This window comes from Quercus robur, chromosome 2, assembly GCF_932294415.1.
Source record: "Quercus robur chromosome 2, dhQueRobu3.1, whole genome shotgun sequence".
Lineage (NCBI taxonomy): Eukaryota > Viridiplantae > Streptophyta > Magnoliopsida > Fagales > Fagaceae > Quercus > Quercus robur.
Genome location: NC_065535.1, coordinates 72,647,083 through 72,667,563, shown reverse-complemented (window position 1 = coordinate 72,667,563; position 20,481 = coordinate 72,647,083). Strand labels below are relative to the sequence as shown.

General features: G+C 33.2%; 1 protein-coding gene, 1 long non-coding RNA gene and 1 pseudogene across 3 annotated transcripts; 2 read left to right on the top strand and 1 right to left on the bottom strand.

Annotated features, from left to right (window-relative positions):
• The first annotated feature begins 169 nt into the window (after window positions 1–169).
• On the top strand, window positions 170–2,196 carry LOC126714916 (uncharacterized). Its single transcript, XR_007651705.1, has 2 exons — window positions 170–513; window positions 1,935–2,196. It is a non-coding gene; the product is annotated as an uncharacterized LOC126714916 (long non-coding RNA).
• Window positions 2,197–4,840: 2,644 nt separating this feature from the next.
• Window positions 4,841–10,635, top strand: LOC126714915 (benzaldehyde dehydrogenase, mitochondrial-like). Of its 2 annotated transcripts, XM_050415325.1 has the most exons (11): window positions 4,842–5,080; window positions 7,257–7,391; window positions 7,567–7,709; window positions 7,996–8,149; window positions 8,247–8,476; window positions 8,906–8,995; window positions 9,183–9,356; window positions 9,485–9,622; window positions 9,734–9,871; window positions 9,967–10,028; window positions 10,134–10,635. In XM_050415325.1, exons 1-11 carry the CDS (start codon window positions 5,017–5,019, stop codon window positions 10,405–10,407), a joined length of 1,602 nt encoding a protein of 533 aa, XP_050271282.1. In that variant the 5' UTR covers window positions 4,842–5,016; the 3' UTR covers window positions 10,408–10,635. The 2 variants fall into 2 exon arrangements, with proteins under 2 accessions (XP_050271283.1, XP_050271282.1); XM_050415326.1 differs by lacking the exon at window positions 9,183–9,356 and having other exon boundaries at window positions 4,841–5,080.
• A 560-nt stretch (window positions 10,636–11,195) lies between these two features.
• LOC126702907 (probable serine/threonine-protein kinase PBL1) lies at window positions 11,196–15,474 on the bottom strand (annotated as a pseudogene).
• Between the last annotated feature and the right edge of the window lie 5,007 nt (window positions 15,475–20,481).

Here is a 20,481-nt window from a genome sequence, read left to right as displayed (position 1 = left end):
ACTAATATTAATAATCTATATATTATTAAAAGTTGAAGCGTAGCGTTTAATGTCGCTACGCTTACGTTGAGCCATGTCAACGGCCATGTCATCCCAATCCTTTTTTTTTTTTTTTATATATATATATTTTTTATTTTACCTACAATTTTAAAACTATTTTTATAAGTTTCAGAATAATAAATCCCAGCCTTATAATAAATATGTATAATAAATCCCAGCCCACTCTTTATCTATTTACTTCCACCATAAAGCTCATCCCAAGGCCTTTTCAACTTAAAGGAAAGTTTTGAAACCGTGGAACCTTGAAGGGTTGTGCGTGAGAAGCACAGCATGATACGCTTCAGCACTATGGTTTCATAGTAACGGTTTCAAGGACAACCAAAGAGTCTTAAAATCTCCCCACCTTCCTGCTCTACGGTTTCACAGTAACGGCTGCTTATCTGAGTTCCTTCCTTGCTGTCTTCCTCTCCTCACAATATATAAATACTTACGGAACCTGGCTGATTCAGTTAGGTATCTCTAAACCCCAGTTCTTTTTGTGCTCCATTATTTTGCTTGATGTTTTTGGTTTCCCTTTTTGCATTTTGTTCCTGCCTCTTTCATGGTATGGTGTGGATGATTGTTATGGTTGCGGTGGTTTTTAATTGGTGCACTGTCTGACAAAAGCTGCAGAAATACTGCCAGTAGTTTGTCTTTTGATTTATATGGATTGGTAGTAGTGGTTTGCTACCTGTATGTTTTTTCTCTAACAAAGTGAATTTTAATCTTATGTCTTTGAAATTGTATTTGTTGCTATAATATGCTTGAATTAGGGTTTATTATTTTAATTGCCTTGGTCATTATAGGATGATTTCAAAAGGGAAAGAACAACCAAAAGTTGAATTACTATGTGATCATATAATTATTTGTTGTGGCATTTCCCCCTCTCATAATTGTGGGTATGGGATGAAGACTATGTTATCTTTGTTTTGATCAATGAAAGACCTCGCACAATCAGAATGAGGAAGGGATGCAATACTATAATGTTCTTTATGTTTTGCTTTCTGGAAAATTGTAATGTATTTTTTAGTAAAAATGCTAGGTGTATTGTAGGACTATCAAGCCAAATTTGAATGCTACCTAAAGGATAAAAAATAAAAATAAAATAAAGTTTGCTAAGTGCTAAATTAGCCATGATAATCGATAATAAGATTAGATTTGGGATTGGTTTATAATTTAGCGTGTGTTTTGAATTGGATTAATTGATGGACTATCCATTTTATTCCTATTCATAAAATTTTAATGGAATTGTTTTGGATAGCTAGAATGCTAAATAGAGTGGAGGATTGCATCGCAAATCTATTTTATTTCATGCAAATTTCAGAGCATTTTAGAACAATAAAACCATCATAATATCAGAACCATAATCATTAGTAGTGGCATCAGCAACAAAACCAGAAGTTTCAATTGGATTTGTCATGTGGTTTCACATTCAATTGTTCTTCTTCCATGTGTTCACAAAAAATTAACTAAAGGTATCCATGGTTGAATTGTTAACTAATAGCTCCTACCCATGTATAAGAATTTTGTTATGAAGCCTATTTGAATGCAAAATATCTAATAAAATGTCTGACAGATAGTGCAGTACATGTTTCTAATGCATCTTCTAGCCACTCGATAATTTAAGTTAACAATGACAATGACACTGGAAGTGTCACTTAGGATGAATCTTCTAAATCTAGCCACGTGATATATAGCTTATGCACAATTGTTTAATTCATTATATGTGATTAGTTTGACTCTATTCAATTTAATAGAAAATTGTCATCCAAAATTTTAATCAAAGTCAAAGGTTTGTGTTAATTTGTCATCAACAGAATGTCCTCTGTTCTTGATTTCATAAATGCCATAGTTAAAAGCATATGAAACTTGATATATGCGCTTTGTAATTTCAGAGAGGCAAGTGGTGTTGTGGACCTCTTAAGGATGATACAATCAATTTTTTTGACCTTTGAGACCCCAATGCTCTGAAGGTGAAATTTTCATAACTATGTGGGGTTACTTTGATTTGTTTGTGATTGTAAACAAATATTTTGTTGAAGATTCATGGAGTTAATATTTTTAGCCACTGTAACACATAAGGGTTCAAATAAAAAATAATGTCAAAATCCAAGACTAGATTGTGATTTATATAATATCTGTTTCAATCTCTCTCTCTCTCTCTCTCAAGAAAACCTTGACACTATTTTCTGTTTGTTTGTCATTGTTTTTTATTTATTACTATTTAAATCTTTCATATTGAGGGCAAGTTGTACATTTAGGTGATTATGCTGAGGTGTGAAAATTTCCATATTGAAGTTGATGAGGATATAGAGATATATGTGTAAAAAGACAAAGATGTGTTATCATGAAATCACTCAGTGAACATTTTTTTCAAGAATTTTTGAAGTTGATGAAATATTTTCCTCAAATTGAGAAGTTTTAATTAACTGCATACTTTTTTTAAAATCTATGCCTCTTATGTCATGTCACTACTATTTAAGCACGATGAGCTAAGGAAAAAGAAATCAACATTGAGATTAGTGTCTACGACATTTTTCAGCAACCATCTTGATGCCTTAGAACATGGTTAATTAATTATTTCCTAGATGTAGCCTTATATACTTCATTAAGTTCAATAATTTAGTTGATTCTCAAAAAAGTTCAGTAATTTAGTCTTCTTATGAGGTCCATTCTGTGAAATAATTGCTACCAAAGGCCAAGCTTCAAAACATGGTTATATACATAATACATTTCGAAGTACAAAAAAATAAAACTGCTATTGTTTTGGGTCTTTTGTCTATTGATCTCATTCAAAAGGAAGGTGTTAACTGCAATTATAGAAGTTGGAAAATCAATTGTGGAGCAATAAGTTATTTAATGAATTTTTGACCGAAATTCACATGCTTGGTAGTGGAAGGTTTTAACACAAAGTGAAAGAGTAAAAACAAAGGTAGATTAAAAGCAAAAAAGGAGGGAGATTAAAAAGAATGAGGTTGGTCTAAAAAACTATTATAGTTTAAGTTTTTGGGTTGGTCTTACCTTGTGATATTTTAATTTTTAACGGAACTGCATAAAGACAGGAATCTCCAAATAGTCTTAGAAAAATGGTCTTCATGATACATGTGTGAACTTACTTACCAAGCAAGAAGACACTATAGATAGATGACATAAAATATTATATATATATTTTTAGTGTTTGAGTGTGTATTTGCATGTGAGTGTTTGTGTTCATTTATCAAAAGATTAAAAAAAAAAAAAAAAAAGGTCTTGGTGTTCAATGATGTGGACACATGTCACCGTTTTGATTACTATTTTACTTACCAGTTGCTCACAAGTTACCTATTAATTTAGATGTTTTGACACTGGATTGTTTTTTCAAGTATTTCTAACTTTTAATTATAAATAAAATGAAAAGGCTATGCTAAAATATTGTTTATATTTTTATTTGGTTGTGTAGGTTGTTCATATTTTCTACCAATTGATTACGGAATATCTATTAAATTGCAAGTTCAACAGCTATAAAATGAAAAGGCTATGCTAAAATATTTTTTATATTTTCTTTTGGTTGTGTAGGTTGTTCATATTTTCTATCAGTTGATTACGGATTATCTATTAAATTTCAAGTTCAACAACTAGATTATTTCGTAAAGTATGTCCAACTCTGAATTAATGAAATGGCTATTATAAAATTGAGATTATATTATCTTCTTTTGTGCTAAAATAATTTTTATATTATCTTTTGGTTTCTGCCAAATTATAATGGATTATCTATTAAATTGCAAGTTCACACAAACTGGAATATTTCTTCAGGTCTCTCTAAAATGAAATGCTTTGCTAAAATAGTCCTCATATTATTGGTAGGGTGTTCATATTATCCACCAGTTATTTGAAATGATTTTTTGCTATAATGACGGTTAAATGATGGTTGGTAGGGCTTAAGTAGTAATATATTGAAAATTATTCAAAATTATTTGAATTTAAAATTATTTAAAATTCAATATCGAAGCCCAACTATTGAACGGGCTTAAGTAGTAATACATTGAAAATGATTCAAAATAATAACACAATCATAAAAAATAATAATAATAATAATAATAAATCAAAAATTTATCACGCGCAACGCGCGGGTTTGTGACTAGTTCAAAATAATAATCGCATACAATAACACAAATATTTAAAAAAAAAAAAAAAAATTTCTTTAAAGAGAAAAACCATAGAATAAACTTCAAATCAATACACTATTATCAAATCAATTACAATAATTTTTAAGTTTATACCTAACTTAAAATTAACTCCTCTAATAAATGTCTCACAATTAATGAAAATTTTCTTGTTTTCTTTGCTCTTAAAAACATTAATTATTTCTCTCATAAGTGACATTATTTTCATCTCCTTACTATTTTTTTTTGCACGAACAACTCTCTTTTTCTCGGCTGTCTTTTCTAGCACACCAAATTTTCTTCTTTGCTCTATCCTCAGAATTGTTGTAGCCGCCTATCACTCCAAGGATCACCAAAAACGATTTGTTACCAAAGTTTAAACACATGTTTTTAATTTTTAAATAATATTAAACCTATTTTACACTTCTTTTAATTATACATATTTTTAAAAAATAGAAACAATATTACCAAACTGTCCTAAGATTCTTAAGATTATTTTAATAATTAAAGTTCAAGTCATGCACATGGCTACCTGTCGGCCACCTTTTGACAAGCCGAAGCTCTAATCTTGTGTGGGCTGGATCAATGTGTGCGTGACGCACCCAACACTGTTTTCAAAAAGTGTGTCAGCTTCTATTTAACACGCACGTATTCCATGTCCATGTGGTGTGCTCTAGAATCTCTGCTCTAAATTTGGATATCAAAAGGGAATGAAAGCCCTTTGAAATATCCCAAAAAAAAAAAAAAAAGCTAGCAAAGTGGATGAGTGAGAGTTACAGTGACTAGAGAATTACAATTCTTAATTAGATACCCTTTCAAAGAGTTTGTGCACATCATGGCCACTCGAAGCCTCTCCTCTATACTTTCAATTTCTTCTACTAGTTCTCTACGATCTTTGGGTATTAAAGCCACTACCTTTCACTTCTCAAACACTTTTAGACATGTATTTATGCACTTACTGACTCTTTTTTTTTTTTTTTTTGACAGAAGATTATTGGATGTTTCATCTTTCATGTTTTGAATTGAATTTGTTGATTTACTCTGTTTTTAATTGAAGAAGGCCTTGCATTCAAATTTCTAACAATTTTGGTTTGTATCTTAATATTGTTTTCATTTATTGTTGTGAGTTACTTAGGTTTCAGTGATCTTATAATTTTCACTGCTAATAAGTGGTAGAGGTTTTATTCTATCCTTTTTTGGAGGCAGTATCTAGGTATAGATAGTGCACTCAGCACTTATTGCAATTAGCATGCAATGGGTGTCACACATTCAAAGTAAGAGGATCCATGGGTCTGTGGATCTCACTTGCAGTGTGACACTGACACATCCATTTTATGCAACTGCAGGTCCACTAGATAGTTTCTGCCATTTTTGGTGAACTTGGGTCTGGCCAAGCCACTCTCTATGCTGAGATTGATTAATTATAAGTCTTCACTATTATTGTACCCATTTTGTTTTTTACTTTGTAATCGTAATCTGCTTTAGTCCTTTATTTGTATTTTTTTAATAATTCAAAGATAGGTATATAAGTATATTCATTTAATAATTTAATTTTTTAAGATTGATTATTGATTCTCAAGTTCTCTTTTAAATTTAATAATTTGTGTCGTTTGGCTATATATTTTATTATAATTTATATTATGTCGTTAATGCGATTTTTGTTTCTAATATTTAAACTTAAATCCCTATTTTAAAAATATAGTTATTTTAAAAGCATCACTTTTACACATCTTCTACGCACTCTGTGGGTTTAGTTAATTCAATTAACAAAGTCTCTTGTCATAAAATAAGAAATTTGGGATTCAAACCCCACCTCTTAGCCTAATAATAAAAGCAATTATCATGGAGTAAATGAACATTATAGGTTGAAATTTTATTGTATTTTTTTTATTAAAAAAATCTATCACAAACTCCATTTCTTCCATTGATTTTGAAAAAACAAATGCAAATGCTGAAAAAATGAGATTGGGATTTGTTAAAATTTTCAATGAAATGTTTCTGATTACAGTTTACTTATACTCTCTAGTTATTTTTCTAGGTACTTTTTTTTTTTCTAGTTAATTGTTGCTCAGTGGACCATATATGTTTATATGTATTATATCATCAAGATAGGCTACTAAACAAAGAGTTTCAAAACTTGTTAAGGTGACAAGTTGTGATTAGAGTATCATCACTTTTATATGGGTTTATCACTTACATCATTTTCCTTATGTACCAATCAAAACAAATCATGTCAACGGTTGTAAAAAGTTTTGTGCTTCTAGATTTATTGCAATATATATTAAGGTAAAACTTATGTAAAGTTTCTTAGGTATTGTATCTTAGGTTCATCAATTAAATTCAAACTCATGGCTACATTAAATTTAATTGTCCTTAGGAAAGATAACATTGTTTGTGTAGCGCTGATCAATACAATCGTGTGTTTGAGTTTTTTAAAAACCTAAGATAAATATTATAACGACCTAAGGTAGACATATAATAGGTAAGAATTTATACCTAAATTTTGTCTTATATATTAACCTTTGACCTAGAAATCATTTTATATGTCACTAGATTATATAGTTCAGTAGGAAAGACCATGCAAATGTAAGAGGAAGGTCCAAAATAATGTGGATTGTGGCAAGAGACACCATTGCCTTTGATTTGACAGAATTCATAACATCATATAGAAGGAATAAGGGAATTGGTCTTGCATAGGATCGATTTTTGAGTTAAATTTGCCTTAGTTATGCATCTTTTTAAAGATTGAATGAAAACTGGAGTTAGTACCATTCTTGGGGGCTTGGCAAGTCATAGAATAGGGCCAGCTATGAACAGCATAACTAGTTTCAAATTTATTCAATTTATTTTTTTTTAGTCAAAGAGTTGGTTCTAATTCATTCAAACTGCATATAAAGCAGAACCCAAACTAGTTTTAACTTGGGTTTGTACAAACTACATATAAATAACATCAATTCAAAGTTGATATGATTTTATTTGAGGTTTAATATTGATCTGTTTGCATCTTTTTCAGTCCATGAAATTTCACATCTTTGGAGACATAGTGAATGCATGACTAAAATAATTAAATTTCAGGTCGTTACTTTAGCTGGGGAAGAGCCATTAATAGGTTTAGTACCTCTGTTGCTATTGAGGAACCAATAAGACCAACTGTTCAAATAGATTATACTCAACTTCTCATCAATGGACAATTTGTTGATGCTGCATCAGGTTAGCCTCTCATTTTGTGATTTTTTTCTTAATGACAAGTAGAAGATACATAAAATTTGCAGTTGTTATATATGTATGGTATATCATACAACTTCAGTACCATCTCTTTTACATTCCTTACAGTACTAAGAAATTGTGAGACAAAACTTAATTGGAAGAAATTTTCTGGTTTTAGGAAAAACTTTTCCGACACTGGATCCTAGGACAGGAGAAGTGATTACCGATGTTGCTGAAGGTGACACTGAAGATGTAAACCGTGCTGTCTCAGCTGCCCGCAAGGCGTTTGATGAGGGACCATGGCCAAAGATGACTCCTTATGTAAAATTTTTGTTCTTTCAATTTATAGTTAGATTAGATGTTGTTGGGAAATTCTGTTCTGAGCAATCTTAGTGAAAATTGAGAGGAGAGAAAATCAATTTAGAGATTTACATTATATGGCAGTATGCCTACATCCCCAGGAATAAGCGGCTGATAATTCTACTCTGTCACTATTTGATTGCAAACGTTTTCATCACCTCTTTTTTGGTGTGTTAATTGGGGGATGTTGCTGCATATAAAAGATTCAACTTATCTTAAATTCTAACTCATTGTTTAATATGTCCAGGAAAGATCATGTATAATATATCGTTTTGCTGATTTACTGGAAAAGCACAGATATGAAGTTGCAGCACTTGAAACTTGGGATAATGGGAAGCCATATGAACAGGCTGCCAATGTTGAAATACCATTGGTGATACGAACATTTCGATATTATGCTGGTATGTCTTGCAAAAAATGAATATCTTATGAGTTCTCTTTCATACTTGCTTATGTAGATGAGTTGCCATTTTATGACTTAATCACTATAATCTTCAGGTTGGGCAGATAAAATTCATGGTCTCACAGTTCCAGCTGATGGACCTTACCACGTCCAGACCCTGCACGAACCCATTGGTGTTGCAGGGCAGCTTGTTCCATGGAATTTTCCTCTTCTAATATATTGTTGGAAGGTTGGGCCTGCTTTAGCTTGTGGTAACACAATGGTACTGAAGACTGCAGAGCTAACACCATTGTCTGCTCTTTATGTGTCAAAGCTATTCCTTGAGGTAGAATTATGATGCATACTTCTCCATGGGTGCATGTGTACATATGCACATGCATGTATAAGTTTATTTATTTATTTTATATATCCAAGTTCTTTGATGTACAGCCTAGGTTACTGTATCTCATATCAGTGTAATACAAAAGGTGGTTATATTATATATCCTGTTTCTGCTCTCTGTTTGTCAGATTTTAGCATTTCAAATTCACTAAGTTACATATGGTTTTGAGTTCCTATCCAGACATGATACTAATATATAAATTAACATCACAATTTTTTTTTTTAAAATTTTTAATTTTGTATATATACACACCAGGAAAACTTTTGCTTCCAAGTGGAAGTTTTCTAATAATAGGAGTAAACAAAGTGGAACAAATAAACATCCTTATTTGATTAACTCTGATGTTCTTAAATATTGCATTTGGCCTGACAGGCTGGACTTCCTCCTGGTGTTCTTAATGTGATCTCTGGCTTTGGTCCAACTGCTGGTGCAGCACTTTGTAGTCATATGGATGTTGACAAGGTAGTTTACGAGCTTTAAATTTATAATTTTCAAAAGTGATCTCTGCATTGATAAATATTGTAGATTGAAAATATACATTCGTTCATTTTAAATTTACCTCATCTTTTACTGCCCTTTCTTTTTAAATCTTTGTATTCAAATCAAATTCTATCTACACACCTAAAACTGTGAAGCTTTCTTTTTGCAGCTTGATTTCACTGGGTCAACCGAAACTGGAAAGATAGTACTTGGACTGGCTTCAAAAAGCAATCTTAAGAAGGTGACTTTAGAGCTTGGAGGAAAATCTCCTATTATTGTGTGTGAGGATGCTGACATTGATATGGCTGTTGAGCATGCACATTCTGCTGTGTTCTTTAATCAGGTTTGCCATTCAAAGCTTATTATTAGTTATTCATAATATAAGAAGCACACTTACTTCCTATGTTTTTATACCTGAAAGTTGGTAAAAAAAAGAAAAAAAAAAGGTTGTGCTGAGACTGTTATCTGCAGGGCCAATGTTGCTGTGCTGGATCTCGCACATTTGTACATGAAAGCGTATACAATGAATTCATAGAGAAAGCAAAAGCACGTGCATTGAAACGTGTAGTTGGAGATCCTTTCAAGAAGGGGGTTGAACAAGGTCCTCAGGTAATACTCTCCCTATCCCTCCAACTAAAATACAACAAACTGAAAATCTTTAAATAGCATGTCTATGTGCAACAATGTTATACTGATTAATGGAGGTTTTGAATGTTATAGATTAATGGTGACCAATTCAAAAAGATCCTCAACTACATAAGATCAGGCATTGAAAGTGGTGCTACGCTTGAATATGGAGGTGAAAGAGTTGGCTCCAAGGGCTATTATATTCAACCCACTGTTTTCTCAAATGTTGAGGTATCACTTCTACCAAACCAAAAGAAAAATGAGTCAATGCATAGATATAAAGGGAGGCATGGAACTAATACATTTTAAGCCCTTATTCCAATCAGGACAACATGTTGATAGCAAAGGAAGAGATCTTTGGCCCAGTACAGTCCATCTTAAAATTCAAGTACTCTATTATGCATACATTAATACATAACTTTGAATTGTTATCCATATTTCAATAGCCATCCTTTCTTTAACCGACTTTTTAAATTACTTTTACCTATGATAGGACTCTTGATGAAGTGATACGAAGGGCGAATACAACTCAATTTGGGTTGGCTGCTGGAGTTTTTACTAAGAACATAGACACTGCCAACACCTTGACTCGTGCTTTGCGTGTTGGGACAGTATGGATAAACTGTTATTTCGTTTTTGATGCTGCAATACCTTTCGGTGGGAACAAGATGAGTGGCAATGGGAGAGAAAAAGGGATGTATGGCCTTAGCAACTACTTGCAAGTTAAGGCCGTTGTTACTCCCCTGAAGAATCCAGCGTGGCTGTAATATCTTTTATTTTCCATACCGATGCTGCCAAATATGCATGGGAAACAGCACCAACGGGTGGGATTTCATGAATGGAAAATCTTATTATTGTCTATACATGAGCAAATAGCTTACTTTGCCTTGTATGAAAAGTTCTTTTACTTGGTGGTAATTCAAATCAGTCTCTTCATTGCTATGATTTAATTTGTCTGACACATTAACTTATCTACATCTTACAATTACTCCTTATTTTGTGACCAATTAGTTGCTTCACTTTCAAAACTGGCATGTGGATCTCTGAAATTTTAAACATTCTTGTGCTTTTCTGCCCATCCCTACATTAGTTACTAAAAAGTAGGTGGCAGACAAGGGGCAAAGCTCTTTTTGAGAAGGCTGCCAAGGCTGAGGCCAGAGTAGCATTCCAGCTTTAATCTTGTACTGAAACCACATCCACATGGTATGAATACAGTCATATGTGTGCTTTATATAATCTATAAACAAAAGACAAAAGGAAAGAAACATAAGGAAGAGGCTATTTTGACAAAAGTGTTGGAAAAGCTCAGAGCGTATGGCCGTTAACTACAAGGCTAGCTGGAGGTTCAAGAACTCCTTGACACGTTTATAACATACTGTATGCTTCATTATTGTTCCAAAATACAAATTTAAAATTGACCATTCTAGTTTCTATTAGATAGGTGATACCGGGAACATAATGATTTTTGTTTTGGTATTTAGACAGATGGCACTTCTTAAGTCTCTACAAGAAACATTCTTTGTATGATTAGGAAATCTTATCAGGAATTTCTGTCTTATGACGTGAAAGACTGTTCTGGCGTAGTTTGAGGAGCACCGGCTTTTGCCCTTGTTGATATCTCAAGGGTCTCCTTTAATCTTTCAACAGCCTGCTCCATAGATGGTCTTTCTTTCTTAAGTGACGTGCATGATAGAGCCAGCTGAAGTGTTAGATCAAAAGCTTCCGTGGAGTACTCCCCATCAAGTTTAGGGTCAGAAAACTCTGCAAATCTGCCACTTCTGCTATGCACCCTTGCCTGGAAAGCAATAGCATTAACTTAATTAACTTTGTTCAAAGATAAATCAAGAGTGGTAAAGGGAATATGGAGCAATGACTGACCATTTTACTCAAATGGCATTGGCTTCTTCAGATTCAAATTAATGACTTTCTTTCCGGAGACAATCTGTACAATTACTATACAAAGCTGTAGACATCAGCAGATGAATTTACTCGGTGGTTGCTTTGGTACTCAGGATCAACATATCCATAAGTTCCTCTAACTTCTGAACTTACATAGCTCTCACCCATGTCAATGACCTTAGACAATCCAAAGTCTGAGAGCTTGGCTTCAAAGTTTGCCCCCAGAAGAATGTTTGTTGACTGTAAAAGGAACAAAGTTTTATCTAAACTAACATAGATATTGCCATGTCTTTTTTTTTTTTTTTAATCGATTCTTATAATTCAGTACTATCATCTTTTGTAAAGGTGGGCTTTTTATCAAGGTGCCATTAAAATTTCAGTGCACATGGGGAACTAGCAGGCCTTTTTTGAAGAAAAATAACTTGAGTAGCTTAGTTCAATGGAATCTTTAGAGGTAAAAATAGAGAGTTGGTTTTGTTATGGTCCATATCTAAAGTGTAGGTATCTTCCATAAGAGAGTATTAGTAACAACTCCAAGGAGAGAGGTTTATCAACAAAAAAAAAAAACCTCCAAGGAGAGAGATCTCAATAGTATTATGTACAAACCACACCACCATGTAGTTTCTTGGTTTGATATGCATATTGATCTCGTTAGGAGGGATGATAGAACTACATTTTTCTGACATACCTTGATATCACGGTGTACAATGCAGCCTTCTGGATATGTGTGGAGAAACCAAAGACCTCTAGCACTATCAATCGCAACCTCAAGCCTTTGGATCCAGGTCAGGACCTTATCTTTCCCTGTTGTGCATCACTTTATATTCATCAGCTTTTTTGTGACTGGAAATTGTAAAAAGAAAGTAAAACTTCATGTTAAATCTAATAATACCAAAAAGCCACTCTGAGAGGTTTCCATTGGGGTAGAACTCATAGACAAGGAAGTACTCATCTTCCATTACACAACAGCCCATCAGTGCAACAAGGTTTGGGTGTCTGACATGTGATAAGCTTGTAACTTCCCTGACAAAAGATTGGATTTTCCCATCATCGATTATGTGCTTGATGGCAACATGCTGGTTATTTGATAGTATGCCTTTATACACCTTACCTAATACAATACAGAAAACATATCAACATCCAAAGTTTTAATATCCTCAAACTGATCACACCCAGTCTGGCAAATTCAGAGTTAAAAAGTGGGGGTTGAACAACCTAAAGTTTTTTTTTTTTGAGAAGAAGCCAAAGTAAAACTTATCAAACAGAAATAACTAGGATATGCCTCTATCTTTCTGTGACACCATGTCATTCTGGCAGATGTGGAAGGTTCAGAAAAATGTCTCTAAATAAGATAATATGGTGGATCAAGATCTCAATGCATAACCAATTTAGTCTAGGCCTGGGAAGATGGTGGTAATGATCACATCACTTGAATGTAATTTTTAGGATATGTCACAATGATGTATAACTCATATTTGTGTATATGCTTTTTTGAGAGAGTAATAAGAGCCTTGTTGCCACTATGTATGCGCTCACCAGCAGTTCCTTCCCCAATGAAATTTAGTTCACTCAGATTATCTGTTGCTGAATATTCCTCCTTGATAGGAACTTTTGGACAAGCAAGCTTTTGTGGAAACATATCTTTAAATGCTGTTACATGAAGAAACTAAATTAGTATATAAATATGTCCCATATGCTATATCCATGTAAAACTCACACCTTACGAAAGTTTTAAGGCATACCATCTTTTTTGGTACTGGGGTTGCTTTGGGACTTCTTTGTGTCAAGATGTTACTAGCAATAGCTACTGTCACCACAATGCCTACAATGCTTCCAAATCCGACTAGGATCCATACACCTAATTCCATTTAAGTTTGTTGCTGTCAGGATGGAAGGACACACCATCTGATAATTGCAATTTTTGAAAATGTAAGTGTTGATACAATGATGGGTGAAGAATTACCTGAGCTAATTTTTTTCTTGATTTTACCTTCTGATGCTTGGGTCTCTGTCAAGATTAGTTAGAACTGATCATTTTGTAATGTATATGGTACTACAAAAATTGTGTGAAAATATTTATTATTTTCATTCAATGTTGCACCAACCTACTTACCAGTAATCTTTTGTGCCCCAATGCATCTATAAAGTGCAAGGACATGATTCTCATCTTCAAGTCCACTAGCTGTTAAGGACACTAGCACTGCAAACCTACAGATATTTGCTTCATTCTTGGAGTCAGCATAGGTAGATGTTGAATCACTTCCACTTATGTTTTCCCAAGTCCTCCCACAAGAACTGCATGACTGCTCAAATTCTCCATCAGAGTTCACGAGTTCACAATTCTCATTCAATCTCCTCAAATCATCTCCCATCCTACTAGTGACATCTTCAACAGAGAAGTCAGAGCAGCCACCAGCTCCTCTAGTTAGCTTCTCAACACCACAACCAAAAATATCACCTTGAACACTATTCATTGAATCCAGACAAATTATTTGTTCACTGGAATTTATATATATTTGTCCTGTTTGATTTGCCTGCATTCCCAGTGCATAAAGGTTAGCATCAAATGTTAACCCACAACTATTTCTGTTTAAAAATCCACCTCAATCTTCTCCTTCAGGATCTGAATAATTTAAGGCCAGAAATTTTTTTAAGTCAAGGCTGCAGTCTGGCTCAGGAGGCTGAGAAACTGCAATTTTGAGTGTGGTGATCAGAATGAAGATGTAGATAATGGAGACTGGCTTTGAAATCTCACTCCTATGCCATATGTGAGAATCTGAAATTGGTTTTATGCATTGAACAAACAAGTAGGCTTTTGTAATGTAGGGAATAAGCAAATATAAATGGAGAAGTGAAGACTAAAAAGTGAGTGAAAAGTGGATATATCAATGAAATTTGGATCCTTGTGGACCTTGTCTTGGGGTAGTGGGAAGAGAGGGGTACCTTTCTCACCTCTTGCTGGTAGCTCTCAAGTATGCCAAAACCATTAAGTAATATGACCAAAGTTGAGATGTAGTATAATGAGGTAGCTTTGGATGCTTAAAAGTATATGGAGCTTAGACTTCCTACTTGGCCAAATCTTGAGATTGATCTCAATTATGCAGAATTGAAGCAGCAGAGAGGAGCTTGAAAGATAACAACTTGTTGAGAGAGAGAAAGAGAGATGGTTGATTTGTTTGTTCTACTACATTGTTCTTCTTTGTATAAGAATTTCATGGACAGCAAATGATTGGAAGTTTCTTGTTACTTGTTTAATATCAATTTGTTTATGAATACGATGAGAAAGGTTTGAATGCATCATTGGAATGAAAGCATTAAATAATTAATATTGTATTACTTTCTTGTTAAAAAAAGTCTTGTTGCCGGCTAATGCTTACTGAAATTACAGTTTTCTTTTACAGCTTGAAATGTTACTACTGCTTCATTATGGCTAATTGCACAGAAGATCTTCAAGAAAAAGAAATGACAGACAATTATTACAGTTTATGACAGTTACTTGGTTGTAAAAGAATATTCTAGCATAACATTGTACGCAAGACAGCTCAATAAAGACTGCGGATTTTGTATTAAAAAAAAAAAAAAAAAGGAAAACTTAAGCCGTACCCCATTTCATGACCATGGATTTGTTTAATTCTCACTAACTGCCGTTTCCAGATACGCTGCTAGCTACAAATATGCTGTATACATCCATAAGGTGTTAAAAGAGTTGATAATGCATAGGATATGCTGAAGTTAAGGTCAGGCTCATGGTCTAAATACTTTAGAGTTTACATGGCTACATGTCAAGGAATGAAATTTTAGATGATTGTTAGAGATTGTGCCTCATATTCTGAATGAGAAAGTAACATTGGTCTCTAGTTTAGAGGTCTAACGGGCAGAGTGGAGTGGGTTAAGCCCTTATGTTTCAGTGTAAATCTGTAACCACTTGCTTTCATGATTGTAGGGATGCTTTCAAATCATGTAATTCTCTTTTTTCTGTTTGTTCTCTCTATTTTCAGCAACGTTGCTCAGTTCTGATATATATATTTTTTAATCAACTCAGATATAAAATCTTCAACAATGATTGATGATCATTATCAACATGCTGTAGGTTTATATTGCTCATTTTGCCAATGATACTACCAATGTAACCACAAAAAACTAAAACTCTAGGATGGCAGGTAAAAAAAAAAGGTTTAGTAACCACAAAGTGAACAAGTTATAATCTCATTAAAAAAAAGGTGAACAAGTTATAAATTTTCCTCCTAAGGCCTCTTCTTGTAGAGGCATTACAGCTATTCCATTGTATTTAACTAAGGAATGCAACTAATTGGTTCTTTTGTTATTTTTTTTTTCATATCTCTCTCTCTCTATCCCTCTAATCAATCTAAGATTGATTAGATGCATAAATAAAGCTTAAAGAAAAGAGGGTTTTCCTTTTTTTTATTAGTCCATTAGGAGCCCCATTTCTAATCTTTGTTGTTGTTTTTCATTTTTTTTCTATGTTTGCTTGGGTGAAAAGGGAGAGGATGGAAATTACACACATACTTTCTATCTTTCCACTTTGTCACCCTCCCAATCAAATGAAGCCCTTTTCTTTTGGTCTATTACAAACTTAGATGTAGCGCATAATTAGCAAATATAATATCTCCAACATCTAGAGGACTGTAATATGGGACAAATTGGATATTTAGGAATGTAATTAATACTTTTGGCTTTATTAGAATGTTGGTAAGATTTTTAGGATAATTAAGCCACGAGAATGTAGATATTCACTCTTAACATGTGAACACTCAGAAGTCCTTTCAAAGATTCCAAAAATTGCCCCTAATCCAAATCATTAGAGACACGTTGGTAGGTGAAGAAATGATACCAATTGCAACTTACCATCTCAATAAGCTACGAAAAAATTGCGAAACATGTGTCATTAGCATTATTTTGGTGAGAATTTATATAATATTCTCTTTAATAAAATAATTAAACCTCACAAAAATACAAATCCAATATATTCTAAGCTTATTTTTAAGATTAGTTATCCTTTTGTGATAGTTTCTATTTTTTCTATTTTATTTATAGTTTAGACAGTTTTTACTAATAAATATAATATATTAAGAATAAAACTTAAATTGAGTTCCTTAATTAACTTGTAAGGGATCAATTAACTTGTAAGGGATCGAGCATACAAAAAACATAAAAAATGTCAGTTGAGCCAAAAAACTCTTAGTAGCAAAATAGTTACATTTACTTATCAATTGAAAACATAACATTATTTATATTGTATTGGCTAATATAATTACATAATTGAATTTAATTAAAAAACTTAAACTATAATACATATGTAACTGTCCAAAGTTTTTTTTTTTTTTTTTCATATAAGTTTCATTTCAGTATTTTTATTTTCATTTGTTTTCAATATAATCCTTTTGTTCTTCTCCATCCAATTCGTAAGATTAAATTCACCTAAAAAATGAAAAAAAAAAAATTGTTTTAGAAATTTTTTTAAAAAAAATACTGAAATTAACTTAATTAGATGGCTAAATTTTTTAAAAAAATTTTATTAAAAATATATTAAAATTAAATAATTGAAATGAAAAAAAAAATAGACGGAATGAAAAACAATAAAATTCAAAACAAAATAAAGTTTTTATAAGAAAAAATAAATTAAAATTAAATAATTAAAATGAAAAAAAAAATTAAATGAATGAATTGAAAACAGTAAAAAAATTGTAAAAAATTAAATTAAATAATTGAAATAAAAATTAACAATTAAGTGTCTTGAATTGAAATGAATCAAAATTAGAAGTTGTAATTTATAATTTAATCTTAATAATTGTTTCAAATATTATCAGAATAATATTATTAAAACAAAAAACAAAATAAAATTAGAAAGAAAAGTCGCCACGTAAGAAAAGAAACATCGAATACATAGTCACTTGGTTGAAGCAGCAAGAAACCCCTCAACACTACTCTCTCTCTCTCTCTGCGATTTAGGGTTTACGATTTTGCTTTCTATCTGTACGGTATGCTAATTTCAAATCAACCTCTTATTACTTATTCCATTAAATGTTTCAATTTTACTATAATTCAAAAATTCGAGCGCGTTTTGGTCTAACAAAACAAAACCCTATAATTTCTTATGCTTTTTGTTGTTGTTGTCGTCGGAATTGCAGGTTTCAGTTAGGTCGCATAATGGAGAAGGATGCCAAAGTAGCTGCTGAAGATCCCAAGGTTGACTTGTTCGAAGACGATGACGAGTTCGAAGAATTCGAGATCAACGAAGGTTTTTTTTTTTTTTTTTTTTTAATTTTTATTCTTAATTGTTGTTCAATTACTTTTCTCTTTATATACAACCTCGTTATATGCACTGTGTTGTTTTAGCCTAGTTTTAGTTTTTTTTTCAAATTTTTAAAATTTTTTATTTATTATAATATGCATTACCAACATTGATGGTATCATTATTGTAATTAATGATGAATGTGAGGATACTAAGGTGGTTTTGGTTGAGATGGGTACATTAGTTCTTTAGGTTTTTTGAATTGTGTTTATTGATAGGATAAAAAAAAGGGTCTCATCCAGTTCACAAAGCTTATGCTTTTGCGGGGTTTGGGAGAGGTGGTTGGTAGGTAGTTTTATTTGCAAATTTTGAGATGGGTGTTATTGCTAGGATGGGATTGACTATTGAGAAATATGTTGGTTCGAGAAGTTAATGAGCTCTATTTCAAACGACACTTCCTCTCTTTGGAAGAGCAAGATGGAGGGTTTAAGATTCATTCAATACATGTTTAACTCACTGGTTAAAGAGAGAAAGAGAGAGGGGGGGGGGGGGGGGGGGGGGAAGAGAGAGCGAGAAATAAATTTGTTGGTTCAAGGAATTAGAGATGTAGAAGGACCAATGAAAAATGTCCACTTAAATTGATTTCAAATATAACTATCTTATGAGGTTTGTTGGTCGTAGGAGTTTAAAGATGGAATTTAACCTATCAGCATGAGGGATCTTTGGGGTGTAAGTGATTCCCCCCCCACCCCCCACCACCCCCCGCCCCGCGCGGCCCAGAAAGGCTAGGATGGTTGTTATTATAACCTTTAGATGACAGTGTATGAGCCTTGCAAGAGAGTCTGTTTATTAAGGTACTGGGAATCCATGGGAGGGGATTTGTAGGGCAATCTGCTGTTGCAGGTAGGATATTAGCTGGTGTTTGGACTATAGGTTCGGCCATGCCTTTTGTCAGTATATCTAGGAATGGAAAATTGTATGGAATGTGTTTTATTTCATGTGTGTGGTTGGAGTTAGAAGATCTTGGAATGTATTTGAAGGTGCAACATGATTCCTACAATCTTTGTTTTGTGTGTGCCTATGCAAAGGTGCAACATGATTCCTGCAATTTTTTGTTTTGTATGTGCCTATGTGGTGACTTTTAGGCCTCGTTTGGGAGGAGGGAATGGAATGGAATGGAAAGGAATAAAAAGAATAATTTTAGAACATTCTTCCCTTCCCCTTGTTTGGGAGTTTTAATGGAGGGAATGGAAAGTTCATTCCCTTGTTTGGGAGTTTAAGTAGAAGGGAATGGAATGAGTAGGAGGGAACACTCATTCCTCTCTATTCCCTTAAAACCTCAAATTTTCATTCCCCTCGAAATTGGGAGGAATGGGAGGGAATGAAATTAGATTTAATGATTTTTTTACTAAAACTCCCAAAATACCCCTGTATATTCAATTATTTATTTTAAAATAAGGGTCTAATAGTAATATTGTTATAAAATGAATTCATTCCATTCCCTCCATGTTGCTCTCAAACAAAATTATTTACATTCCATTCCTTTCTATTCCTTCATTTTAAAACATCCAATCAAGGTTACTTAATTCCATTCCATTCCATTCTTTTCCATTTCTTTCTATTGCTTAAATACATTCCATTCCATTCCGTTCTATTCCATTCCCTTATGATCATTCCATTCCATTCTATTCCCTTCCCTTATGAACTCCCAAACGGAGCTTTTAGGAAAAATAATTTTCAGTGTGTAGGATGGATTCAAGTGTAATACTGTTTCCTGATTAACAATAATTTACTCAATCACTTACCTTTTGGGAATTGTTTCACTTGGATTCACACCTATGAATTGCTTCCCTATACTGAACCATTTCTTCATACCTACTTGCAGGATAAAGTTTTCTTGAGTGTGGTATAGCTTGTCATGCCAATTACTCTGGCCAGCCATGGCCTGATTCCTTTGTGGAGTCAATTTGATTAGCCAGTTTGGTCTATTTTGTATTGAAATTTTGAAGTATATTCTTTTGAGGCTCCTACATTTGCAGAAGTATTTTGGAGTTCTTGGATAATAGTGGTTGTTTGGAAGTGTCACTTAGAGTTTGAAGGGTATGGAAAAGCTGTAGGAGATCTTTTTATTTTTTATTTTTAATGGTAGTTCCAGCTTCCACTGCAATATTGGAGATGTTATAAACTTAGAATCCTTTTTGTTTAAACTCTAAATCCTTGAGGTGGTGGAATTGGATAATAGCGGTGGGGATTCGAGTGATAACCCAGTGGTGCTAGCACCCTTTGTGGTGCCTGGCTAGGGTTTGAACTCCACCTCCCCACTCCCCCCTCCCCCTCCCCCCTCCCCCCTCCCCTGCTATTCACCTAGCCAAAAGATAAAAAAAATCGTCAATGTGGATGACATCAGTCATTTCCAAATGCCTTATTTAGTAATTTGAAAATATATATTGTGCATTAGTAATTATTTCTTTAATTTGTACCAAGATGATTGAGCCATCATTCTTTTTTACTTTTAGTATGACCTGGTTGGTTTATTTATGGCGGCAGAGTGGGAGGACAAGGAAGAAGGAAAAGATACAACACAGCAATGGGAGGATGATTGGGATGATGATGATGTCAATGATGACTTCTCTCTACATCTGAAGAAGGAGTTGGAGAGCAACACCGAGAAGAGCTAAGTTCATACCCC

Bases quoted from the DNA above. Each gene is read 5' to 3' on its own strand.
- LOC126714915 (XM_050415325.1), top strand. From the start codon at position 5,017: ATGGCCACTCGAAGCCTCTCCTCTATACTTTCAATTTCTTCTACTAGT. The intron at 9,357-9,484 runs GTTTGCCATTCA...TGTTATCTGCAG, and splicing joins CTGCTGTGTTCTTTAATCAG to GGCCAATGTTGCTGTGCTGG. The intron at 9,872-9,966 runs GTATCACTTCTA...TATTCCAATCAG, and splicing joins CTGTTTTCTCAAATGTTGAG to GACAACATGTTGATAGCAAA.